The 27,449-nt window shown below is 52.9% G+C and overlaps 1 protein-coding gene across 1 annotated transcript; it reads left to right on the top strand.

Moving 5' to 3' along the window:
• The first annotated feature begins 181 nt into the window (after window positions 1-181).
• Window positions 182-23,445, top strand: XKR7 (XK related 7). Its single transcript, XM_032858924.1, has 3 exons — window positions 182-768; window positions 20,617-20,819; window positions 22,063-23,445. The coding sequence occupies exons 1-3, from the start codon at window positions 182-184 to the stop codon at window positions 23,016-23,018; spliced, it is 1,746 nt and encodes a 581-aa protein (XP_032714815.1). The 3' UTR covers window positions 23,019-23,445.
• The last annotated feature ends 4,004 nt before the right edge of the window (window positions 23,446-27,449 follow it).

The following is a 27,449-nucleotide window of genomic DNA, read 5'->3' as shown; positions in this document are numbered from 1 at the left end:
CGGGGTGGGGGAGGGACGGGGGCGGCGCCGAGGGGAATGAATAATTGAAGTAGAGGGAAGGAGGAAGAAGAGGAGAGGAGGAAGAGGAGGAGGCGGGAGCCTCCCGCACAGGGTCCTCCCCACTCCGCACCCCACCCCCTCCGCCGCCCGGAAGTCGCTCCCCGCCTCCTGCTCCGCCAACATGGCCGCGAAGTCGGATGGAGCGGCGGCCGCGGCCGGCCCGGGGCCGGAGGGGGCGGCCGGAGGAGCCCGGAGTGGTGCGGGCGGGCGCGAGGAGCCGGCGGCAGTGGCGGCCGGGAGCCCCGTAGTGACCGGGGCTGGGGGCTCGGGGCCGCGCTACGAGCTACGGGACTGCTGCTGGGTGCTGTGCGCGCTGCTCGTGTTCTTCTCCGACGGCGCCACGGACCTGTGGCTGGCGGCCTCCTACTACCTGCAGGGTCAGCACACCTACTTCGGCCTCACGTTGTTATTCGTGCTCCTGCCCTCGCTGGTTGTGCAGCTGCTCAGCTTCCGCTGGTTCGTCTACGATTACTCGGAACCCGCGGGCGCCCCGGGACCCGCCGTCAGCACCAAGGACAGCGGGGCCGGAGGGCCCTCCATCAGCACCAAGGACAGCGCCGCCGCCTTCCGGACCAAAGAAGGCAGCCCCCAGCTGGGTCCCGGGCCCGCGCCCTCCTCGGCCAGCGCCTACCGCCGCCGCTGCTGCCGCCTCTGCGTCTGGCTGCTGCAGACCCTCGTCCACCTCCTGCAGCTCGGCCAGGTCTGGAGGTAGGAGAAGCGCAGGTGGAGGGAGCTGAGCTCGAGGAGTGGGGGTGGCGAGGGGTCTACCTGTCGCCCCAACCCTACTCTGACCTCTCCATGGCCCCCTTGCGTCCTGACCTCCGCCCCGCCCCACCCTATTGCAGCTCTGATTTCTTCTCTGCCGGCTTCTCTCTGACCTCTGCCCTCAAACTCTGACCAACCCCAGTGCCATCCTCTCTGATCTGGCCATCGAGGGAGGAAGGAATGGGACAAGAAGAGAGAAAGTGACCCTCAGGGGTGTGAATGAGAAGGGCTGAAGGGGATGTGTGAAGCTTGGAACAGGGCCCCAGGGCTCCCTCCAGCCCACTCCTCTTCCTGAGTGCCAAGCCTCAGCTTAGGAAAGATCTCAGAAGTCCTTCCTTGCTCGCAAAGGGCTCTCAGTTTGGAATTGCAGTCCACTCCCAGCCTCCCGGGAGAAACAGAATTTGAGGCAGCTAAATGAATATCCCGCCCAAACTTTTTGGACTTATGGTTAAGGGTGTGCCAGACCCTGCTGAGAAGCAGTTTGGCTTCTTCTGTTTCCTAGGAGTCCCCCACTCTCTCCCCTACCCCAACAGGGCCAAAGGGATTTGGGATCTTCAATCTGAGATTAGATGGCCACTAGCTGTCCTTTAATCCCAGGGCAGTAAAACAAAACTGAGGCTTTGTACAAGCAGCCCACTTCCAGTCTGTCTGCTGAGCTGAGCTAATTGGAGACGGGGGAGGCGGGGGCCAGTGGGGGGATTCTGAACCTGGGGTTCCCCTTGAATCAGAATTGCTCTGGTAATTTAGGCTCTACTGTGCACTGAGAGAATGAACTTGCCCACTATGTGATCTTAGATAAACCTCCCTCCAAGCCTTAGTTTCCTCACCTGTGAAACAAGGGAGAATCCCTCCTTATCTCATCTCACTGGTCTACCATCACCTTTTCTTACTTGTTGGGATGATCAGGTGAGAGGAGGTCTATGTGAAGGCCTTGCAGACTGTAATGTATTTTAGCAATGTAATAGATTATCATGATCACAGATGTGGGGAAAGCACAGAAAAAGTCAAAGTCACTATAGAGATGTAAAGTGTGATTACTGCTGTTGTTATATTTATTCTGCTACTTGTTAACACATTCTGCCTAACTCAGAAGATTCAGTACTGGGCTGAGGGTTGGAAACAGGACTCCCAGGGTTTGTCCCAGCTGCTCACTTGCTGTGTCACCCTTGTTGTGTAGCTGAGTTTCTCTTTGCCTTGGTTTCCCCATCCATGTCTTGCTGAGATGATGTGTATATTCCATTTAGCTTGCCCCGGGGGAATACGGAGGTGGAGCTCTATCCACACAAGGTGGTGTTATTATTATTAGCTTGACACATAAAAATATTCATGTCTACATCCAGGAACTAATCTGCATTTATCATTCTGTGCCCGAGTGGACAGATGGTGATAGATATTTTTAGATTCTGAAATGGTAACTTCCTATTCTTGGCAGCCAAATTCATCCCCCTTTCCCTTTAGCCTAAAGTGGGCCAGCTGCCCCTCAACTCACTGGCTACCTCAAACCCCCTCCTCCCCTTGTTCAGAATCTCCTTACAAGAAACAAATACTTCTTTCTTGAAGAGAAACTGAGTTTCCCTTAAACAGGGTAAAAAATGACCATGGGGGTAGGGGTGAAGGTCTCAAGAGAGTGGCTGAAGATGGCTGAGGGTCCCTCAAGCTCCATGGCTTCTCAGATACAAGAGCTATTTCTACTCTCCCCCATTTGTAAAGTGAGGGGGTTGGGATGAGATGATTTTGCAGGGATGACAAACTAATGATCCTGGGGTTGAATATGGCTTACAGAAGTGTCTTGTTTGGCTTGTATAATATTTCAAAAATCTGGAGTTCTAGCTTCTCTTGGGTAAAAAAAAAGGAATCTTGGAGTATCAGGCCTGTAGCAATTTAGACAGGGGATATTTGCTTCAGTTTGTCCAGTTTCATTCCCTTTGATCACCTCTGGACCATTTCACTTAGGCATTAGGAGTATGAGAGCCTTAACTTATAGTTCTGTAACAATTATTTTATTAGGCACTCCCTTTGTGTCAAGCCTGTTGGTTGATTTTTTACCTGTTTCATCTCCTGTGTCCCTCCTAATACTCCTGGGATGTGGTTGTATTGTCATTCCTACTTAACAGCTGAGGGAATGGAGGCTCAGAAAGGGGGCATCCTTGCCCAAGGTCACACAGCTAAGGAGTAGAAGAGCTGGGACTCAGGACTCTCTGTCTTCAAAGCCCAAGTTCAATTTATCCACCCTGCAGTTCTGCCACTAAAGTGTTCCCCAAGCTCAAAGAATTATGAGTCTGAGAGCCCAAGATTCCAGGAGATAGAAGCCAGAGCTTCTGCTGCACTGAGATAAGAATGTGAAAGGAGGGGGAGGGATTTGAACATTGTGGGCGAGGATGGGGAGAAAGTGCATTGTGGGGATCATGCTGGACTGGGGGCGAGGATCAGGAAGCCCATGGCTCCATCGAGGTTTGTAACTAGCTTGCTAGGTGACCTTGGGTAAGACTCTTCCCATCTCTGGGCCTCAATTTCCCTGTATGTAAAATGAGACTATCAGATCTGATGACCTTAGGAGCCTTCTCTTTCTGGAATTCTGACACTGGGACTGGTTATCAGAGCTAAAGCCTCTGGACCCCTGTCCCCAAAGCTCTGGATTCTAAAATGGCTGAGGGTCTGGCTAATGGAGGAAAACCCAGACGAGACAGAGAGAAGCCACTGGGGCTGGCATTCCTAGAAATTAAGCAATGTTGGCATATGTTTGCTTACCACGTGAAATGTTCCCACAATGAACATGTTCACTGTTTGGCAGGCCTTGGTGCAGATGTTCTGAGTGGTAGAACCTGGAGTAATGAGGGAAGAGAGGTATGTCTGAGCCCTACAGGATCCAACCTGGGAGACTGGTCAGTCCACTTTCTAATCCCACACCCTCAATTCTGAATAAAATACTTTGAATTATAAAAATTGCTTGCAACTCCTGAAGCTTGTACAATGCTGAATCAAAAGTCTGTGTACTTTGAGGAGCCAGGTAACACAGACCTGTGACGGCACATGGGTTCAACTGATTAGGCTGGATTCTGTTCCCAAACAACCCTGTGGAATGGGCATTATTATTATTTTAAACACAAAATGGGGCTCTGAGGAGGCAGAGGAAGGGAAGGAATTCATGGATCCTGCATACCCAACAGGCCCCTTATGACGTGCTCCAGATCCTGGCTCTCATCTTACCCTGAAACCTCCCCTCTGGTGGCAATTGATATACCCCATCAGACAAGAAAATGAGGCTCAGAGAAGTCAAGTAACTTGTCCAAGGTCATCCACTGAGGAAGTAGGGGGAGGGGAGGTGCCAACCCAGCTTTCTCCACCTCCCAATGTCAAGTCCTATCTCTGGCACCCCCACACTGGCTGCATGGGAGGATCCCGGAGCCATGGACTCACACAAAGACAGATGACTCCCTGAGAAAATTGACCACAGATCCTTCAGTGGGACATGAAGCTGGCTGTGAGCTGGACAGCAACCTGTGTTTTCATTCCTCCCTGGCTCCCCAGCCCTAACCCTGGGAGTTGTTAAGCCACTCAGGGTTGTTAAGCCAATTAAAGTCCTAACCCTGTCTTCTCTGACCCTGTGGGCAGCAGAGCAGTAAACCATGAATCCTGCTTTCCCTAATCTTGAACTCACTGGGCCCAAGCTTTGCCCAGATAAGCATAGTTTGCTAAACCAATTAGTGGGAGATGATCTGGCATAGGATTCCTTTGAGGCTGTCAGGATCTGGGGACCCAAAATGCGGAGGGAGGGAGGGAGGGAGGGAGACAGGCAGGCTGGCCTTTAGAGGGAAGGCCTTACCTCTAAACACTCCCTCTATGCCCACCACTGCTCCCTCCCTCTGCCTCCTCACACACCTGCACTCAAGAGAAGTTCTGAAATGAATTAGTGACCAACTGGGTATGAAAGTCAGACTCTGGGTCTTCTCTCTGGGAAGCTATATTATTGGCTTAATGGTTAAGAATCCAGATTCTGGATTCAAATGTCCTCAGCTCGCTTTCTGTATGTGATGGTGACAAGCTATATAATCTCCCCGTGCCTGAGTTGCCCCTTTATCATCGAGGGCCCATCATAGTACCACCTTCTGGGTTGTTTCTAGTTTCATCTGATAATGCCTGCTGAGGATTTAAAGAAGGGCTGGTCCCATTGTTAAGTATTCAGGACCCCTGGAGGTGAGTAGTGACATCACTACTCCCTTTCATCGATGGGGAAGATTTGCTCCCTTCGCACATGACCAAGGAGGGGGCAGGAGGGCAAGAGGGCCTCAAAGGTACCTGTTCATTTAATCTGTAGTCATTCATTCCACACATATATGTGGCACCTACTGTATACCAGACACTGTGCTACATGCTGGGAATAGAGTGGTGAATAAGACGAAGTCTTTGTTCTTGTGGCGATCAATAGTCTAATGGGGGAAACAATAAACAAGTAAAATCAAATATGATATATATTGTAAACATCATATGAAATCTAATGGGTCAACTGATAAGTGCTATGGAAGAAATGAAACAGCTCAGGGGGCTACAGCGTCCCAGGGAGGAGGCTGTGGCTCTTTGAGGGAAGGTGGTCCAGGCAGGCCCCTGCCAGGAGGTGGCATAGGGACAGAGGACTGAATGAGGTGAGGGTGAGCTGTGTGGAGGCCTAGGGAAGGATGCCCAAGGCAGAGGGAAAGAGAAGAGCAAGGAGAAGGCCCATGTAGCTGAAGCAGAGAGTCCGGGGACAGTGGAGGGGATGATGGTGGAGAGGCTGGCTGGAGCTGGGTCATGCAGGGCTCCATAGGCCATGGGAAGACTAGGCCTTTCACTTGAAGGGAGTGGGAGCCCCAGAGAATTTGAGCAGGGAAGGAAGAGGGTCTTGACTTCTGTTTTACAATGTGCACCCTGATTGTCAGAAAACAGAGTGGTGGGAGGCCAGGATAAGTCTGGAGATCTGGGAGGATGCTGCTCCGTGATCCGGGTGAGGGAAGATGGGAGCTGGACTAGGGTAGTAACTGCAGGGGGGGGTCTGTTTCAGGCACAGTGGACAAGGTGTCTGTCCCTCTTAGTATCTGTCCCTCTTTTGTCATTTTCCCCACTGGGGCCAGAATGTTAATGATTAAGAACTCAGGCTCTGGAATCCGCCACATACATCCTGTGTCTGCCACTTCCTGTGATGGGGGCAAATGGTATAACTTGTCTGTGCCTTGGTTTTCTCATCTGCAAAATGGACATTCTAATAATGGTACCTTTCCCATATGGCTTGAGGGGGGAGTTAAATTAAATAATGTATACCTAGTGCTTAGCACAGCGCCTGGAACACAGGAAGTGTGCAAATCTCTTCAGTGTTTACTTTTTAAATTTTGTTTTGTTTTGTTTTTTACTATTTGTATTATTCTCTATAAAACTGGTCAGGGGTTGGATTTCACAGTGCTTTTCAGACTCTTTCACTGCCTTCACACCATCATTTCAACCTGAAATCTGAGTCTCTCTTTTCTGATATTTGGGTTACCTATCTAGGATTTTGTTTTGACTACCACAGCTGAAACATTTTACAAGCCCCCCCCCCCCCCCCCCCCCCCCCCCCCGCGCCCGCGCCCCACCTCCCAACTCAAGGATTATCCACGAGGTTCCTCCCTGTTCTGACTTTGCAGGGTTGTTCCAGGCCAGCCTTGCCACCACCTCCTGGGAGACTCCTCTCCAGGAGGTGCTCCCCCCGCCCCCCACCCACTTCTATCTGCCCATCCGGCTGCAACAGGCCATTAGAGCTGCCCCTAACAGACACAGCAGCGGCAGCTGGGCCCAGCGTCCCCTGTTTGATCTATAAAGACCACACAGGAGAAGCCCTGTGGGGAGGATGGAGGGCTGCCAGGAAATGGCTTTGAACCCAGGCAGCTGGGGCAAAGGTCCCTAGGGAGAGAAGGAGGATGGGTTGGGATCTACTCTGGCCTCTCCATTCACCACCCTGCCTTTGTTAGGGTCTTTAAATTCCTCCCCTGGGAAATCCTATCATCCTCCAGTTCCTCCCACCCCACCCCACCCCATCCCGCCTCCACCTGCAACCGGAAGGATATTTCAAATGCTCAGCTCGGACCTTGCCATCGCTCCAGAGCCAGAGGGCCAGCCCGGGGTCCCCTCTGCCAGCAGGTCCGGATGCTTTAGCTTGGCGTCAGAGCCCTTTGCCTCTTGGCCTTTTGTCTCCTCACTGCTCTGACCCTCTAAAAAGCAAGCCACACAATTTTTCCCTTCGTGCCTCTCAGCAGCTGCCCATGGTCCTTCTAGCAACACCCTGTCCCATTTTCCTCCCAGTGAAATTCTGCGCCTCCTTCCAAGTCAAGCTCAGAGGCTGCCTGTTCTGAGAAACTTTCCCTGGACAAACCCGTCCTGCCCTCCAGACCCTTCAGACCCCACCTCCCACTCCCTCAGTCAAGTTGTTGTTGCTATTGTTGTTGTTGTTGTTGTTTAAGCTTTTATTTATTTATTTATTCAAGAGAATGAGACGGAGCAGAGAGAGAGCATAAACAGTGGGGAGGGGCAGAGGGAGAAGCAGACTCTCCACTGAGCAGGGAGCCCGATGCAGAGCTCAACCCAGGACTCCAGGATCATGACCTAAGCTGAAGGCAGACACTTAACCAACTGAGCCTCCAGGAGCCCCAAGTTGTTACTTTCAATCTAAAGTGGAAATTGTTTAGTTGTCGTGTCTGTTTATAAAGGAACTGTAGGCACTTGTTGAAACCTCAGGTGGCACAGAAAAGGTACAAAGACTCCTCTCCCCTCAAAATCTTGGGGGGGGGGGCACACAGAGGTGGGGTTATGGGAGATTGCCACTTACTAATTAGATATTTCTTGTATTGCTTAAAGATTTCCTTCGGTTTTTAATTAATTAAGAAATACATGTATACACTCACCTGCTTTTAGAAAGCCAGATATTACTGAAAATTTTAGTTACCTTTATAGAAACTTCAGTGAGATCATTCCTCTTCACCACAATTCTGTCAAGTAGGGGGTGTGGCGACAAAGAACGAGGGCTGTGGAGCACAATCTCTGACTCTGCCACGTGTGAGCTGTATGACCTTGGGCAAGTCACTTAACCTCTCTCGGTTTCCTCATCTGTGAGGTGGGATGATAACATCCCATGGCTAGACAGGTAGCCATAGTGAAGGCTTATTGATAAATGTAAGGAGCCTGCTTTGCCCAGGACTCAGCATAAGTGTTCCATTAGTGTGAGCTAGCCTTACTGGCCCATACTACAGATGTGGAAATACGGTACAAAGAGCTAACAGCTTCCCAGTTTGTAAGTAGCAAAGCCTGGGCTTAAAGGGATGCTGTTAGACTCCCAAGCCCACATGTGTGACCACCAAGCGACCCTGCCCTCTGCTAGTTAAGAGTATTCTTACAACACAATCAACCATGTATTGCTTTGGAGAGGGGGAAAAAAATCAGAAAGATATTTTTAAATTTTGATTTGATTATAAAGTACCCATTGTTAACATGCTGGGTTCTTCCTCTCAGACTTTGCCCTCTGGGCACAATTACTCATTCCTCTTCAGTCCCACAGTCCCCATCATATTCTGTTGTGATCACCTGCCCACCTAGCTGGTTTTCCTACCAGATGACAAGCCTCTGGGAAGGTGAGGCTTTGTCTTTTCTTTTCCCTGGTCCCCATGGTGATTGGCCCAGAGCAGAGCCTCTGTTGCTGTCGGGGACCCTGCACTTGGCCAGCTTCGGTGAGGTCCCTAGTAGTTACTAGAACGTGAGTCTGTTGAAGCAGGCTTTGTGTCCATGGCTGATGTGGGGGTGCTAAGGCAGTGTGGGACCCCAGGGCAGTTATGGACACTGCTGGGGTCTGCCAGGCCTCCATCTGCAGCGTTCCACAGTGGCGGTGGACAAATGCAGGCTAAGGGCAGCAAATTTATATTTGCATAAGATGTGGTCGGAACAGCCCTGGGGCTAGGTTCCCAGGAGGATGCTGGTGTGGTGAATGGCTGGCTCAGGAGACGGATCCAGTAGGTGCTCAATAAATGTTCTTGTAAACTGAACGGAATGTTTGAAATCAGAATCTTGAGCAAGACACTTCCCTGCCTGGGATTCAGTTGCCCCATCTGTCAAGTCCAATCAGGGGCTCGAGAACACTGGGTGAGTTCCCTAGGGCTCAGATGTGAGGGCAGGGTAGCTGAGAGCTTGGGGTACTGGTGGGCTCATGGCTCCACGATTTCCTCGTTGTGTGACCCCGGGCAAGTTGCCTCAGCAGCCAGAGCCCTAGTCTCATCTGCGAAATGGGGATGGTGAGAGTACCCGCCTCTTAAAGTTCTTGTAAACGTGTCCTGAGATCACATAAATGCATGGGACTTTCACATATCTATGCTCAGGAAATATTTACTGTTATCGGTATTATTATTGGCCCAAGTAGCAGCCCACCTCACTTACTTAGTCAAAATAGGGGGAGGAGGAGGGGCGTCAGGGGTCCGAACATTCTCTAACCCTCATCCACAGACAGCCTTTCAAAGAAGGACACTTTTTTCCTGTGGCTCCAGAGATAGTGTGAAGACAGATGATAACCCAGTGTCCAAGAGAGGCAGAATCTGGATAGGAACAAGACAGCCAGACAATCAGGCTGTCCAGGAACAGAGGGGGCGGTTCCCAAAGCCGTGAACTCCTCGGGGCCACCCGCGTGCAGTCAGGAGCAGCTGACTTTGGCAGGGAAGTGATAGCAGGGCCTCCTGCCCTCCATTTGGAGGGTAAACTAGATGATCTGCAAAGCCCCTTACAGTTTTAAGACTCTGTGGATTGAGCTTGGGGCCTTTACAAGGCTTAGCTCTCACACCACTGGTTGCAAATCAGTGGCCTGTGGACCTGTGGGTAAATCCAGCCCAAGGATGTGTTCGTGTGTCCCTACTGCTTGATGAAACCTTTCATTGTGGAAAAAATTTAAATATACAAAAGTAGAGAGAACAGGATAATGATGCCCCCCGTGCTACAGCCCTGCTTCAGCAATTTACTCCTGGCCAACCTTGCTTTATCTAGGCCAGTGGCATCCAATAGAACTTTCTGCCGTGATGGCAATGCCCTATGCCTGCACTGTTCAATACAGCAGCCACTAGCCATGCATAACTATTGAGCATTTGAAGGGTGCCTAGTGGACTGAGAAGCTGAATTTTAAATTGTATTTTATTTTGATTAATTTAAACTTAAATAGCCATATGTGGCTAGAATGGGACACTTAGATGTTGGACACCATAGGTCTGGATCCTACCCCAATTTTTTCCCTTCCATGTTATTCTGAAGCAAATCTCAGACATCATACCTCTGCATCCATAAATATTTCAGTACATTTCTAAAAAGTTAGACTTTTGGGTACCTGGGTGGCTCAGTCGGTTGGGCGTCTACCTTCGGCTCAGGTCAAGATTCTGGAGTCCTAGGATGGAGCCCCGCATTGGGTTCCCTGCTGGTAAGGAGTCTCCTTCTCCCTCTGCCCTTCCCCCTGCTCATGCCCTCTCCCCACCCCCTCAAATAAATAAATAAATAAAATCTTTTTTAAAAAATGAAAAGATAGACTTTTATAAAAAGTATAACTAAAATATGTAATACCATTATCACACCTTTAAAAGAGATTAATAATTTCTTAAAAATTCATATGGTAGGGGTGCCTGGGTGGCTCAGTCAGTTAAGCATCCAACTCTTGATTTCAGCTCATGTCATGATCTCAGAATTGTGAGTTCAAGCCCCAAATCAGGCTCTTTGCTGGGCATGGAAGCAGCTTGGGATTCTCTCTTTCTCTCTCCCTCCCTCTCTGCCCCTTCCCCATCGCCTCTCCCTCTCTTAAAAAAATAATAAAAATAAATAAAAATTCATACGGTGTTTTTAAAAATTAGTTGCCAACATTTCCAAATTGGAATTTTGGGGGGGCACAAATATTCTCATTTCCATCTATTCCTAAAAAATTGAAATTCCATCATATTGGGCTCACATTCTCCCAGGGCAGGAGTCAGCTAGAGCAGCTCTGCTTTCTAGACAAGACACCCAGCTCTCTTTTCCCAGAGTACCCCCGTAAGAACAGCTTGGCCTCTCTACCTTTTAGGGGCTCACGGGCCAGGGACAGATAGAAGTGGTACTTTTTGCCTTCCTTGGTCCTCTTTCAGATGCCACTAAGAGACTGGACCCAGCCCTCTTCCCCCACTGGCTCATGTCTGGCCACACAGGGACAACTCTGCCCAGGGATATGAGGAAAAGAGAGAAGTAGGGGGATGTGGAGCAACAAGCCCTGGGCTAGAGTATGGGGTACTGGACTTTAGTCTCTGCTCTGCACCCATTTCACAGGTAGGGAAAGTGAGACCCAGAGAGAGGCAGAGATCTGGCTGCATTCATACAGTGAAGGACAAAAGAGGTGGGAACCTGGTCCCAAATGCTTTGCTGGAGAGGGGCTGCCTGCTTCCCTGCTGACTGAAAAGAAGAGCTGATGGCAGTGGGTGGGAGGGGAGAGGGTCTCAGCTTTTCAGCCAGAGCCTAAAATTAGTGGCAGGGAAATGTTTGGCCTTAGCCCAGCAAAAAAAGAGGTGCCGTGACTTCGTAGAGGGCTGCTAAGGAGGAGGGAAACAGCCCGGCTCTCAGCGCTGCACGAAATAGGAGCCAAACGTGTAAAATCACATTCTTTTCTGACATTTATGACTCATTTGGCTGCCAACCCCAGGAAGGTCCCATTTTGCATCCTTACAGGAGCGCTCAGCATTGAGGGATAGACAGATGGGAAGGGAGCCTCCAGGCCATTCCCTACAAGAGCTTTCTGAGCTCCATTGCAAGGAAGGGGAGGGGGTCCAGTTTGTCCCAGAGGACTCACAGACTGCATCTGGGTCCTCAGGGCCTGACTCAGCTTGATTTGCACCTGGTGGTGAAATGCGGGAGACACTATTCCTGATTTGAGATGCAGTTCTGATACTTCTGGCTGTTGACCTTGGGCAAGTCACGTCTCCAAGTGCCTGCTGCTTGCTTCTGGAGTCCATGCCCTTCTGTGGGGGGCCATACTCAACTCTCCCACCTTCCTCCCTTGCCTCTCCCCCGCCTCTGCTGCCCACAGAATGCTCCCTCTAAAAGGCAGAGGTACGAGCTAGCTGTACCATTGTTCCCTTGTTTAAAATCTATCCATGGCTCCCCATTACTCTTATGATAAAAGCCAAATGCTTCACCATGTCCCCCTTCCCCCCCCCCTCACTTTCTCACCTCCTTCTCCAAGCTACAGCCCTTCTGACCATGTACAGCTTCCTGGCCACTCAGGACCTTTGCCCATGTTGTTCCTCCACCAGAAATTCCCTTTCCTCCCTCCTTCAGCCGGTTAACTCCTGTGCCTGCTTCAGATCACAGCTCAGTACCCACCTGCTGCAGAAGCTTTCCCTGACGGCCACGCCCCCCGCAAGCAGGACCAGGCCCCGGCTTCCTCAGTGCTGGAGCCCAGAGTCCTGTTTGGAGCATGTCCGGAAGCCAGGGAATGTTTGTCCCCGTTTACACGCTGATTTAAATAATGTCCAGCTCTCCTACTTGGGTCACACCAGGTGGGCTGGGTCTGTTTTGCTCACTGTCATGTCCATCAGCATTTTAGCACAGGTCTTGGCACACAGTAGGTTTTTAAAAATGCTGGGAGAATCGATGTCAAATAACCCTCCTCTTTTCAGAGACTCCAGAAAATGGGGATCGTGCCCACAAAACCTCCCAGGGCTGCAGGGAGGATTTTAGCCAAGTACATTCAGAAGGCCTTCCAAAGAGTGGCAGCTGTTTTCAGGGGAAGGACAAAGACCCCCAAAGAAGACCCTGCCCTAGGAATCCCCGCAAAGGGACTTCTCTGACCCTCTGCCTCCTGGGGACAGATTCAATGAGCACCTGGGAAAGCCAGCCTGGGAGCAGGTCTCAGGTCTACCAGGAACTAAACCAGAAACTACAAGGCCTCCTCTTCCTGCTGGGTTCTCTGAGTCTCCCAGCCTCTTGAACCTCCCGCCGGTCGAGCGCCCACCACTGGGCTGGAAATTTTATGCATATCACTATTTTCTGATTTCATAGCTACCCCATAAAGTGGGCATTGAGCTGAGGGGTTCAGGGTGGGAAGCAGCTTGCTCAAGACTACACAGACAATAAATGATGGATCCGGAATCTGAACACAGGTCTCCCCCAGGCTTGGGTCCTTTCCCTCTGCCCTTGACTGCCTTTCCTTGGGGAGCTTCCAAAGCAGAGTTTATAAAGTACATTCACACATTCACTCATTCAAGAAACAAATAAATATTGAACATTAACTCTATGCCAGGCCCTAGGGGCATAGCAGAAAACAGGACAACCAGGGTCCCCGCACCATCAGAGAGACAGATGACAAATACGGAAGCGAGAAATTAGACCATTTCAGGGGGTGATATGTGTTAATTAAGAAAAGAAAACGGTGACAGGATGGAAGGCGGCCAGAGGGGCAGGTAGAAGTGCTTCATGTGGGGGGGGGGTGTCTAGGAAGGCCTCCCTGAGGAGGTGACACAGAGCTGAGATGAAAAGAATGAGAATTCTCTCAGTGAAGCCCCTTCTAGGCAGAGGCCCAGAGGCTGGAATGGGCCTGGGGCATTCAGGAAACAGCTGGGGACTCTTTAGAGGGGAAAGATGGAGGGAGTTGAGGTCCTAGAGGTGGACAAACCTGGATCTCAAGGTCACGGTGTACTATAAGGCGTGGCGTGGCCTGATCTAGGATTTTACAGGATCCCTCAGGCAGCTGTGTTAAGACTAAGCTCCAGGAGGGCAAGGAAGGAAGGAGACCAGCGAGGAGGGAGGCCACCATGGCTCAGAGTTCAGTGGCCGGCCCCAGAGTGCTGCCACCTGGTGGAGGGAAGTACTTGGGTTCAAGACATCTGCCGTCACCAGAACTGGACAGGTGGGGTGAGGGGTCTTATGGAAACCGCTTTCCATAGGCAAGAATCCTGTCACTAGGGCTCGTTTTGCAGAGGGGGACTGAGGCCCCCAGAGGGCTTAGACTTTCGCAGAAAGTCCAGTGAAGGATTGAGCCTGGGTCCCCTGACTCCAGTGACTACGGTCACCTCTCCCGTTTTCTCTGAACCCGTGCTGTTCCAGGCAAAGCTTTCAGGTCCATCCCTGCCCAGCATTGATCTTCCCTGGCAGCCACGCCACCCACATTCCGGGGAACTGAGCCACCTTCTCCGAGGCAGGGGCCCATGGAGAACCAAGTCTGAGTCCTAGGTCTGACGCTAATTTGCTGTGGGACTTTATACAACTTCCACTCTCTTTCTGGCTCTGTTTCTTCATCTGTAAAGTGAAGATGGTAATAGTGCCCACCTCAAAGATTGGCTGGGAGGAATGGACAATCTGTATGACAAGGCTTAACGTATAGTTGGTGCTCAATAAACATGAGCTATTATCATTATTATTCACACCTGCACACTGTCCCCCTACAGACCCGCAGAACAGTAAGGGGCTCAGCTCGAGTGGGGTCTCTGCTCCTTCCTACCAGCCCTGCCGGCTCCGTGCCGCCTGCTCACCTTCCAGAGTCTGCAGGCCTGGCCTGGGTGGGAGACAGGAGAGCTCGCCGTGCAGGGAGGTGGTTCCTGGATGGAGCCCGAGTGGGGGAGCCGCTGGAAGCTGCTGTGTTTTTGGCCCAGAGCCATGAGGGGGAGTGGAAAGGGGCGAGAACACACACTCAGAGATGCCGAGACCGACAGATGGAGGAGCTGAGGATGTGAGAGACGCAGACAGACAGAAAGAGACCCAGAGTTGGGAGAGGAGGAGCAGGCAGGGGCGGATGGCAAGAGAGCTGGCAGTCATGCCGAGCCACGAGATGAGCAACAGACCACCAGACAGACCAAGCAGCCGAGAGACTGAAAGATAGACAGACGCACCAATAGGCATGCACAGAATTCTAGAGACAGACAGACAGACGAAAAACCAGGCCCAGTATCCAAAGGGACAGATAAGCTATCCTGACATCCAATGGACAGACAGACTGATGTTCCCAGCCTCGAAGAGCGGACAGACAGGCTGACCCAGGACCCTAGGGTCAGTCTGACTAGTATTTGAGTAACAACATGACCTCTAGCACAGGGGACAGACAGGTGGACTGACTCAGGGTCTCAGGGCAAGACTGACAGATTGACAGATAAACAGAAAAATAAACAGGCTAACCCCTCATTCAAGGGCTGATTGGAGTGGCAGACAGAGAGAGTGGCCCAGTCCCAGGATGTGAAGCCAGACAAAAGGACAGGTCCAAGCTGGCCGTCTGCACGGAGACGGAGGTCCAGACCAGAAATCCTGCCTGGTGGTACTGGAGACTCCAGCTGACATAAGAACCAAAACCAGGAGAGAGCAGGTCGACCCAGACACTGGGCCCAGAAGCTTCCTGGCTTCTCCGAGACATGAAAGCCCTTCCTCCTTCCTTCTACGCATTAGAGAGGAGCCCATCGCCAACCCCCCACCGGCCCAGGTCTGGGGGACGATGGGAGGTTCCTGGGTCACAGAGGAAACCAGAACCAGGAAGCAGGGAATGAGCTCTGTTTCTTGACCCTGCTGCCTGCTCTCAAAGGCAACGGGGTCCAGAAGAGATGGCTTTACGGAATCCTGAATAAGATTTCACATACTGTCTGCTGCCTTCTCTTCTCCCTAGAGCTGTGTGTTTTTTTGCCCCCAACCCCACCTTGAACAGGACACACTTATCTGCTCTTCCAATTTCCTCCAGGACATGCTTCTCTGAGCACATGATAGGCAGTCAGCAAATTAGACACAAAATAGACCCCTAAGCACCTGTTGCCACACGGTAAACCTGTCTGTTAAGTCTGGTTCACACTGGCCTCGGGCAGTTGAAGTCAGTGCTGTGGGGGGCCCAACCAGGCGAAGAAATACCAAGGAAGCCTTCCTGGAGGAGGAAGGACAGAAATGAGTCAGTGAGGACAGGAGTTACCCAGCAGGAGTCCTGGCAGTAAGCAAACTCTGCAAGGTCAGGAGAAAGACACAGGCAAACACTCTTTATTCATTCAACAAATATTTATTGAATGCCTACTACACATACGGATGCTGGGGAGACGGGAGTGACCAAGGCCACCCGAGTCCCTACACTCGTAGAGCTGCAGGGATAAAACAGAAAATCAGTGTGTACATCAATAAGATTGTTTGATAGCGTATGTTATGAAGAAGATCCGACGGGCAATGTGACAGATGAGAGGAGTTTGGTGAGGGCTGGGGGGCCACATGGGATGGGTGACCCGGGGGGCCGCTCTGAGACGGTGACATGGGAGCCACTAAGGAGCTAGCTGCAGGAGGATGTTGGGGGAAGGGCGTTCCAAGCAGAGCAAGTAGCAAGTGCAAAGGTCCTGAGTCAGGAACATCAGACTGGGTTCGAGGAAACTCCAGGGCAGCTGGAATGCCGGCAACAAAAGAAGCAGTGGCTTGAGATGAGGAAACAAGCAGGGCTGAATGGTTTAGGGCCTGCAAGCCAAGGGAAACCCTTGAACTTTATTTCAAGTGTGATGGAAGGCCCTTCCTTGGAAGGTTTTGAGAAGGGGAATGACGCGATCAGACTGATTTTTCAAGTACCCCGCCTGTTGCCACGTGGGGAATGGACTACAGGGGGGCAGGAGTGGATATAGGGAACCCACCGAGAAGGCAAAAGATGATGGTGGTCTGAACCAGGGTGGAGAAAATGGATGGACTGTTAGAAAAGAGACGCACCTGCCCTCCTCCCCAGGTGGGATTCCTTTCTCCGAGATGAGGCATCCTTCTCTGTGGGTGGTATTCGTCCCATCTGTGGTGAAAACCAACTTCCTTCAACTTCCCTTCAACTAGAGTGGAATAGGGTGGGCTTCCTGGAGGAGGTTTCAAGGGAGGCTGCTTGGTGATCAGGAGCCAGAGTCCTCTGCCTACCATGTACTCCCTCCTCCTATGTGCACACCCTTTTTAAGTGTACAAATTATTTTCAAACCCATTACCTCATTCAGTGCTCACAACAAAGAGGAAAATGAGGCTCAGAGAGGCAAAGAGACCACCCGAAGCCACACTGTATCCAGGTCAGGGCTGGGAAGCAAATCCACAAGCCCAGCGTCTTGCCATCTTGCCTTTCACCCCAGGGGCTGTGACACAGGCAGGATGGTGACTGCTGGCCCCTTCTTAAGGTGAAACTGAGGCACAGGGAACTAGGTTACATGTCCTGGGCAGGGCTGTTTTAAAACCTTTGTGGGCCCCACATCTATCAGGCATATTAAAATGCAGCCACATCAAACACCAAATGTAAATTATATATAACCAGATAAAAGCCAAATTGCGTCGACCGGCTGATATCATGTTCTGTTTTGCAGACATTTAATTAAACATTTATTAATTTTGATTCTGCAGTTTTTCCCTGTGTTTTAGAGCCAATTTTTTTCCCAGGCTCCAACGGTTTCCTAGGCCCATGAAAACCTTGCAGGCCTTTGGCAACAAGCGTTTAGTGCCGGCTGGAAGGAACAGTCATGGTTTTGGGTCCTGTTGCCAAAAGAGGCAGAGTGAGGTTGAACCCAGGTCCTCTCATCCCCAGACTGTGCCATGGTCTTTCCACACTGCCCAATGCCACGTTTTTGGGATTCAGAGGCCTCCTTTCTTCCCCTCCCCTTCCCTACTCAGCCCACAGCAGCCTTGGGCTGGGTGAGCCCTTTGTCTGCGGTTATCTGGGGCGAGGGGCCCTGGGAGCCAGCCGAGGAGGGGGCAGGAGTGGGCGGGGAGGTGGGCAGGCAGCCCGTCAAGCGGTGATGGATGCTGGCCGGGCCAGGGCCTCCCTCATGCTGACCCGGGCCAGGAAACAGATGGTCCTCCAGCCTGAGAGAAACTTCCAGGGTGTCACCCTCCCCCAACTCCCCAGGCCCCTTCACGTTGGACCAGCTGGTCTCTCCTTTCTGTTCAAAGCCAGAGCCACAGGAATGGAGAAGGGAATAGGTCTGGGGGAAGAAGGAGGCTGGAAAAGGTAGTCTGTGTTCTGGGCTCCCCAGAAGCCCTACAGGGCATCCTGGTCTCTCTCGTAGCCCACCCCCCACCCTTGGCCATCTCCTCCTCTGCTCTCTGCCCCTCCTCGGTGCCCTGCCTTAGCTCAGCCTGTCAGCTCAGGCCTGGACCAAACTCCAGCCTCTCCTGGCTTTCCTCCAAGCCAGCCTCCAGAGCGAGCTTTCTAAGCCAGCAAGCTGATCACATCCCCCTGACTGTGGGATAGAATTCAGATTTAAAATAAAAGATGAACTCTTCAGTCCAGAATTTGATGCCCTTCACAATTTCAGTCTTCCTATGGCCTTTCCTGTGAAAAGCCACCCCTCCAGGCCCTGCAAACCACTGGCCATTACCCTAAAAGGCCGTGCCCTCTCATGCCTCTCTGACTTGGCCTTGGCTGGTTCTTCCGCCTGGAATGTCCTTCTCCCTCCTTCCTGCCTTCTAATCCTACCCATGATTTAAAGCTGAGATCAAGTGTTTCTTCCTCTGGGCAGTTTTCCCTGATCTCCCCGCTCCAGCTAAAGCTACCCATCTCTTCTCCGGGTACCATAACATCTTAGAGCATCTATTTCAGGTCTTACCTTGTCTCTGTCCCACGGGACTCTGAGATACTTAAGGGCACAGGGCCTGGCATATAACAAGCTATCAAAATATAATTGATACATGAATCTATGCTTCAGGGATCCTTATGGCGGGGGCGATTCAGGGGCCTTAAGAATGGAAAGTACAGGGAAACAAATTTCTGTGCATCAGAAGAAACACAATCCAGGTTTGGAGGTGCTCAGAAGCTCCAAGAGGTGGGGACTCCCCATCCTGGGGAGCACGCAAGCAGAAGGTGTAAAGACACGGGGCTGGGATTTGCCAAAGGACTTCTAGCATCGGATGGGAGAGTTAGACCAAGGGGCCTTTACTTTTGTTGATTCTGCTTCTGAGGGAACAGGCCTCTTCCCCTTCCCAGCTGCTAGTCTCACACTGTGTCATGTTGAAGGTGTTTCTACACCATTGATTCGTGCCTGGAAGACCCAGGGATGGGGAGAAGGGCCCTGAATGGGATGTTTCTTGCCACATTTTGGGGAAGAGAGTTTGAGTCCCAGAATGGTTGCTCTGAAAGGATCTCCAGAGTCATCAAGCCCATCCTTCTTGTTGGCAGATAGAGAAACTGAGGCCTAGAGAGGGCTATGCCATTCCTATGACTGGGATACTCCTCCTGGGAAACTCTGGGTATCAGGTGATCCCAAATTCCAGGGACTACCCTGATGCCTCTCTTGGGCTGGCAACACACAGTTGAATACAGTGGGCCCCCAGGTTCCCAAACAACATCTTAAAAATGCCAGCGCTTCTCATCTTGTAGTAGACCCACAACCACCTGGTTCTCGGATCTCAGATTCAAGTAACAGGATCACTGAATCTGTGTTGGGATTTTCCTCCCTGATTTCTGGGGAGATAACTTCTGGAGGAGTGCTCTCTAGTTTCAGCAAAGGGTGCGCCTGCCCCATGAATCAGAGAACTCAGGGTTTGCAGGGCCAGGGTCTGTGGCTGCAACAGCCCAGGGCAGAGCTGCTGGGCAAAGAATGAGGGCAGGGAGGAATTCTGGGTGGCGGGCCCCTTCTTATCCTACATGGGCACTGCACTTTCCAGGTGCAAAGCATTTTCAAATCCATTTCATCCTTACAGCCACTTTGGGAGGTTTCACTAAGGCTCGGAGAGGGTCTGGCTCGAGGTCACACAGTAAATTAGAAGCAAAGTCAGCACTTGAACTCAGGACTTCAGAATCCCTTCCATACCCCCTACTGGGTGACCAGAGTTCCATTCAATGAAGACAAACTTGCAATCATGCCTGCGTTCACTCTTTGAGCCAACACGGACTGAGCACCCATTGTGTGCTAAGAACTGAGGGTACAGCAGTTAGCGAGCTGCCCTGTCATCCTTACAGAGTTCAGAGTCTGGGGGAGATGGATGAAGAAACAGGCAGTCACAGCCCACTGTGGGTTAGAGAGAGCCTGTGTTGAGAGGTCCCTACCCCAGGTAGAAAGCGGTCAGCAGAGGATTCCTGGAAAAGGTGACTTTAAAAGCTGGAGCCTTGGAAGAAAAGCAGGAGTTACTGGGAATGGGGCTGTAGTGGGGCTGGAGGACAGGGCAGGGGGTTCCAGATAGAGGGAACAGCAGGTGCAAACGCCCAGTGGTAAGAGAGAACATTGGGAGCCAAGGTCTGTGGCCTGTGTAGAGCAGCTGGAGCCATAAAGTTTGTTGAGAGAAATGGCTCAAGAGGGAGCAGCAAAGTCTCACCTGCCAGGGGACCTATGAGCAGCTTCCCTGTGCCCTATGGAGAAGAACTGGGCACTTAGAGGTGGGGTTGGGGAACAGGCCAGGAAGCTGGGGATTGAATGCCTGGGTTTGAATCCTGGTTCCACTGCTTCCTAGTTGGGTGACCTTGGACAGGTGGCATACCTCTCTGGGTCTCAGGTTTTCTTGTCTATAAAGTGAGGACAATAGCGGGGCTAGTGGAACCTCAGTGCACTGTCAGGTGTCAGGAATCCTGCGAGAATGATGATGAGAATGCTGAATTAAGGGTTTACTTTGTGCCGGTCCTTTAAGCTAATGAGCCCATTCGGAGTTCCTTCGACGACAGTCCCAGAGGCGATCGTTCCGATATGCCCATCTTACAGCGGAGGACACCCGCTCTGCTGGGCGCAGTGAGCGACGCCACCCTGCGCACCTGTCCCCCCTCCTCCCGGCGCTCGCCTGCGGGCCGGGGGTGGCTTGAGAGCCGCAAGGGGGACGCGAGCGCACGGAGGCCTGAGCACGGCGTCCCTCCCGCAGGTACCTGCGCGCTATGTACCTGGGGCTGCAGAGCCGCTGGCGCGGCGAGCGGCTGCGGCGCCACTTCTACTGGCGGATGCTGTTCGAGAGCGCAGACGTGAGCATGCTGCGCCTGCTGGAGACCTTCCTGCGCAGCGCGCCGCAGCTCGTGCTGCAGCTCAGCCTCCTGGTGCACCGCGGCGGCGAGCCGGACCTGCTGCCCGGTGAGCTCCGCCCTCGCCCCCGCCCTCGCCCCAGGGCTCGCCCCTCTAACGCAGTCCGCTGCAGGGGCACCTGCCCACTCTTCCTACCACCCCCACTTCGGCCCACTTGCTGTCGGGGGTTTGGAGGCGCCCCTCCTCCCGCTACTCTCACCACCCTCCAGGCCGCTGGAGACCCCCATGTCCCCTCCAATGGCCCAGTTACCCTCCGTGTCCGGAGGGGCCTGGTCCCTCCACCTCCTTGCCTCCCTTTTGGGACCTCTGGGTGCTCCCGCTCTCCCCCTCCTCCCTTCCCCCTTGTCAGGGCAGAGCAGACCCCATTTCTGCTAAGTCCAAAGAGGCCCTTGACCCCATCGCGGCACTCAGACCCTGCCCTCTATTCCCCAAACTGTCCTGATGCCAGATTGCATCCACCAGGGGCACCCTTGACTCACAGATCTGCTCAGTCACCCTCGGTCTCCAGGGAGCCTGTTTATCTACCCTTTCGTGGTCTTTACTTCCTGGGGACTCCTACCAGGCTCTCACCCCCAACCTTGGCCCTCCCCTAACTCTGATAGACCAGGCCAACCCATTCTGTGTCAGAAAAACCACACCTTGGGGAGTCCTCCAAGCTCCTCTCCCCTAGACACTGTCCATACTACCTTTGATGACCCAAAAGTTTCTATCACCCCCCTCAGGCCCTTCAGGACCCCTTGCCCAGGATACTGGGCCCCAGTCAAAACTTCCCACCGCAGATGTCTTCCCATGCCCTCAGCTGTGCTCAGCTTGGATATGACTCTCCACAACCCAGCTTCATCCTGGTGGCCTGTATCTACTAACTGTCCCCTCCTGGCTCCTCCATACCCTAATCATGACCCCCCAACTCTTCACCTTCTTTCTTGCTCCCAGAATCCTGGACCCTAATTTTCCACTCTCTCACCGAGACCCCTAAACCCCGACATCCCTGTTCTAGAGACCTGGCCCTGACCCTTATGAAGACCAAAGTCACCCACCTTCCTTCTTCCTTTATGCTCCTCCTCCTGCAGAAGGCCCCAGCCCCATTCACGCTCCCTGCTCCCATCACTGCTCTGGAAGACTGCCCCCACAGACCCTCTCCACAGCCCTGATTTATAGACGCTTCCCTCACACCTCCTCAGAACCCAGCTCCTGACCCAGAACCCTCCCCCTTTCCCCAGAACCCCCACCCTGCCCCCAACCCAGACCCACCCCTAACCCAGCCCACCCCACCCTCACCCTGTCTCTGCAGCCCTGTCCACCTCTGCCTCACTCGTGTCCCTGGCCTGGACGCTGGTCTCCTACCAGAAGGTGCTGCGGGACTCACGGGATGACAAGCGGCCACTCTCCTACAAGGGCGCTGTGGCCCAGGTGCTGTGGCACCTGTTCACCATCGCCGCCCGAAGCCTGGCCTTCGCGCTCTTTGCCAGTGTCTACAAGCTCTACTTCGGCATCTTCATCGTGGCCCACTGGTGCGTCATGACCTTCTGGGTCATCCAGGGCGAGACGGACTTCTGCATGTCCAAGTGGGAAGAGATCATCTACAACATGGTGGTGGGCATCATCTACATCTTCTGCTGGTTCAATGTCAAGGAGGGCCGAAGCCGCCGCCGCATGACCCTCTACTATTGCATCGTGCTGCTGGAGAATGCCGCGCTCACGGGCTTCTGGTACTCCAGCCGCAACTTCTCCACTGACTTCCACTCGCTCATCCTGGTCTGCGTCGTGGCTTCCAGCTTCGCACTGGGCATCTTCTTCATGTGTGTGTACTACTGCCTCCTGCACCCCAATGGGCCCATGCTGGGTCCCCAGATGCCTGGCTGCATCTGCCCGGAGACCCCAGGACCCTGTGGCCCCCCAGCTGACGCTGTCACGAGTCCCCCAAGGTCCCTGCCGAGGACTACAGGTGCCGAGAGGGATGGGGTCTCCGTGGGGGGCGAGCGTGTGGGGACCCCCACGCCACCTGTCTTCCAGGTGCGGCCTGGCTTGCCTCCCACCCCAGTGGCTCGTCCTTTGCGGACAGAAGGGCCTGTCATTCGGATTGACCTGCCCCGGAAGAAGTATCCTGCCTGGGATGCTCATTTTATTGACCGCCGGCTCCGGAAGACCATTCTGGCACTGGAGTACTCCTCTCCTGCCACACCTCGGCTACAGTATCGGAGCGTGGGGACCCCCCAGGAGCTGCTGGAGTATGAGACCACGGTGTAGGCCACAGTGTCCCCCACCAAGAGGGACAGGCTTGGCTGACCCCACATCAACCACAGTGTTGAGCCCAGAATGTCAGGGCCACCCAGTCAAAGGGGTGTGGATCCATTGGTCCAAGGGTAGAGTGGCCCACCCCTGGGTACTTTCAGGGGAGGGGACAGCCTTGTGGAGGCCTCAGCCCTAGGCCCTGTTTTCAGCCCTGCGGCCCATTTCCTAAACTCCCCTGAACTAGGGCCCAGGGCACCAACTGGTGCTACAGTCCTCATTAGCTGCCCCACTTTCATGAAGGCCTCCACACCACATCTGGTGCCAGGGGCACCCCACACTCTCCCCTGCCTGGAGTCACCCACGTGTCGCTCCCAGAGGACCTGCCAGAGACAGGAAACTGCCTGGGTCCCATGACCTAGGCGCTGTGCTCCTCAGGGGGCATGGGGGGTGGGCTGCTTCTCTGGGGAGAGGAGATCTCTGAGAAGGATGGAGGAGGCCATGGAAGATGTGAGGGAGGTGGGGGCATCTGGTGGACCAGGTTGGTACAGTTGCTGCGGGCTCTGAGGGCCGGATCCTGGGCAAGAAGGGAATGAAAGGCGGGAGTTGGGGCGGGTGGGGAGTTGGGGTGGGAGCGAACAGTGCTGTAGCTGGAGAGGAGGAAGAACCCTGAGGCAACTGAGGGGTCGAGGCCAGCAGAGGCACAAAGCGATTAGCAGGTCTGGGGGCGGGGTACCCTCAATCCACCGCACAGAGAATGTTCCCAAAGTGAACTCCTCAGGAGACACCCTTTGTTGTGGGCTCTAATATGAATGAGGTTCTGGACACCTCAGGTGAAATGTTTCCAGGAGGATCCTTTGTTCTAGATGAGAATCTAGAACATTCCTTCTAGATAAAGGTCTTGAATACAACAGATAAAATGTCTAGGAAGCCACTCTGGGCTCAATTATACATGAGGTTCTAACACATTTGACAGAGAAACTGTTCCAGAGAGACATTCTTAACTCTGGATTAAGTTTTAGAACACTTGGCTGATAAAATGTCCTAGGGAGTCCCTCTGATCTGGATTCTGTGATGAAGGTGAAGGCCCTGGAGCCCCGCTGCTCTGTTCTGGGAGGTTCTAGCTCCTGCCATGGGGGTGGGGGAAGGGGGTCTAGAGCCCCATGTAAGTGGAGTAGTCTAGAAATGGGTAATCCAGTTCTAGATTTCTCAGATTTATAGTTCTATGCCCCATCCACCTTGGGGCATAGAACTATATGAAGAGAACCCACAGCTATCTTCCCCAGAGGAAATTGTCATCCTAACTCTTGAGACATTTCAACTGCTAACTGGTTTCCAGCTGAAAAAAATTAACTCTGGGGACATGACATAAATCTTGGCTCTCAGCCACCGTGCAGATGCAGCTCTCTGAGACAGCAGCTGGAAAACTGGCTTGTTTTGCCTCCGATCTGACAAATCCCTAGGACCAGTAGTCTATTCCCAAACATCGTGGAGTGCCCATGGGACCACTTACCCATGGCCCCTCCTGTCTATCTGGGACAGTGAGTCCTGGGTCCGGCGGCGGTGGGGAGGACAGGAGCAGAGAAGCAGTTGCCTCTGTGGGGTGAGGGGACAGAGCCTGTAAAGAGAACTTGGAACCACCCACCATGTCCCTACTTCCACAGTCATGCCCACTAAGTTGCATTCACTACAAGGGCACAGCGGGTAGTATTAAGGACAGCTGCAGACCTGGGTGGGGGTGAGGAGCCCCATGAGAATCCTAGACTATGCAAATTAGAGAGTCACTTTGCCCTTTCTGGTTCAGACTCCCTGGGGTGACAGATAGGAAAACTGAGGCCCAGCGTGGCTGCTAGTCTCACGGGTCCCAGAATCCTGCTGTCCCATCAGATGGTAATGGGTGATAGTGAATTTACTGAGAATACAAGGTGTCGGGCGACCCCAAAGGCAGAGAGGCCAAGACTGCCCACATACACACATACGCATACATACAAGTACACATCACACCCGTGACACAAGTAACCTCACCACCTGCCACACAGGGGACTGCATAGACATTCATGTGGGCCCAGATGGTGTGTGTGTCCCTCCCACCAACACACAAAGAATGCTTTTATTGCTTTCTTTCTTCTACTTCCCCAATCCCTAAGAAGCCTCAGAAACCAGGCCTGAGGGAATGGGTGGCAGAGGAGGTTCGGGGTGACCTAGACCTCCTCTGGTGAGTTCACCCAGCCACTTTGTCTTCCACTCAAGTCTGTCTCCAGAGACTGAATTCCATGGCCAGTTGGGCGTTAAAGCCCTTCAAGAAGCGACAACAGTGGAGACGCGGACTGAGGTCCAGCTGACAGCTTCTCCCCTAAACTCGCTCCTGCTTGTGACAGCTCGACAAGAGAGCTCTGAGCAATCCATCTTACAGAGGAGGAAACTGAGGCTCAGAGAAGTGACATGAGGGTCAGCCTGGGCAAGTTTTACTCCCCTGCATCCTCAAATGGCCCATCTGGCTGCACCAGTAGCCAGCATCCTAGAAGGAAAAGTTAGAAATACCCTCCCTGGGAGTTGGGAGTCCTCACAGCTCCAGAAGGCACCAGAGAACCAGGACATCAGAATGAGCCAGCAGTGCTAAAATGTGGTACAAGGCTCTCAGAGGAACCAGGGCCACATTTTTGACCTTCCTCCATCCCCACCTTCTGTATTTCTCTCCCACAAAACCCACCTTCAGGGCCTCTGTCCCTTCTAGGGACAACCAAGCCCTAGAAATAGCCACAGTCAAGGGCCGTCAGAGAGGCCACGGACACCTTCTCCTGCTTTTCACTCCCAGGAAAGAGCTTAACCTCCAAGGACCACCACCCCCATATGGCCAGGAGCTCAGGACTCCATCCGTTCCTGTCCTTTTAGTCTGCTGGCCTGTCCCCCATTACATCTGGTCCCTGTCAATCCTTTTGTTTCACTGGGATAGAGGAGTCAGAGTGGAGAAGGGGCACCATCTCATTCATGGTTCTTTTTTTTTTTTTTTTTCCTGTGACACAATCTACCTCAGCCAATCCCTCTCCTCCCTGCCAGAATTGGACCCCTTGGGTCCCTGCCTCCTGCTCCCCATTCTCTGTCCTGGACCCCAGCCTGGCTGCTTAGTCCTTCCCAGAATCCCTACAGAGTCTTTGCAGTGAGAGAATATTCCAGACCCTTGAGGTCCCCTAAGCTACCTACCCTCCCCATCTATCATAGAGGAGAAACGGAGGCCCAGAGAGAGCCAGGGACTTGCCCAAGATCACACAGAAAGTCAGTGGGAGAGTCAGGCTGAGCAGTAGTTAGGTCCGTCTTAATTTTGCCAGGAAGAAAACAGGACACTAAGTACCAAATTTGCCCTCACTGTCTCTACCCGCAGGAGACATTTCCCCCATTTTCAGGGTGGACTTCTGTCTCCCAGTTTTCTTGAACTGATCCCCCAGCTTGTTGACTGTGCTCCCCAAACCTCTCCAGGCACCATACACCCCTCATCACACCTCCATGCACTGATAAACCATGTGCCTTGTAACTGTCACCCCGACTGGACAGCACAGACCTCCACCCCTCCCAGCAGGGGTTCCCCAACAAGGAAGGCTTTCTTGGTCCCCTCCTCTCATCTGTCCCACCCTGGTGTCTCCCCCCAAATCTGCCTTACCCCCAGCCATCTCCCTGCCCTCTGAGTCCCACGGAGGTGTGTCACCATAAGAGTCAGGGAAAGCAGAGGCCGGGGAGGGCGAGACCTGGCGAGAGCCAAGGGGCTGAAGGGAAGATTTTACCTTGCAGCCCAATGCCCTTCTCAGGGCTAAAGTCCCTCAGGGCCTGGAACTCACTTGGGCTTGGAGTTCACAGAAACCTTAGGTAGTGAGGAGGTTTTCCTAGACAGGGGTGTATGGGTTTCAAGTTCAAATGCCTTCAGGTAATGAAAATGAAGGAAGAACAAGTGATATGCCATAGGGAGTGGTGAGGACTCTGGAAAACAGAGCAGAGCCTGCCCCTGCCGATAGGACCTAAAACTGACATTTTTGAAGAACCCTGTGCTGGCCAAACTAATCTCAGATTTGGCCCACGGGCCACCAGTTTGAAATCTCTGGTTCAAAATATTGAGAAGGTTCTAGGAAACCAAGCAGATGCTGATAACCCCTCAGGAGAACTCAAGGACAGAGGCCCTGGCTCCCTCTGAGAATTTTTAAAACCCCCACCAACTGACCCCCTGAGAGCTGTCCATCCTTCCCCCTTCCCCTGAGAAGTGGAAAGGGGAGAGAGCCCTGGGCCTTCACAGGGTCCCTGCCTGGGGAACCATCATCTGATAAGGCCTAGAGACCCCTCCATGCATGAAGGGAGCAATTTAGAAGCTGGGGTCTTCTCCAGGGTTGGGGCCCCCAGTCAGGAGGAACCTGCGGTGTGTGAAGGGGGAGTCCAGGGAGGGGATAAGGAAAACTGAGACCCAGA

The sequence above is a fragment of the Lontra canadensis genome, unplaced genomic scaffold (genome assembly GCF_010015895.1).
Source record: "Lontra canadensis isolate GAN:19392208 unplaced genomic scaffold, GSC_riverotter_1.0 scaffold16, whole genome shotgun sequence".
In the NCBI taxonomy this organism is placed as follows: domain Eukaryota; kingdom Metazoa; phylum Chordata; class Mammalia; order Carnivora; family Mustelidae; genus Lontra; species Lontra canadensis.
This window is presented reverse-complemented; position numbering and strand designations above follow the sequence as displayed.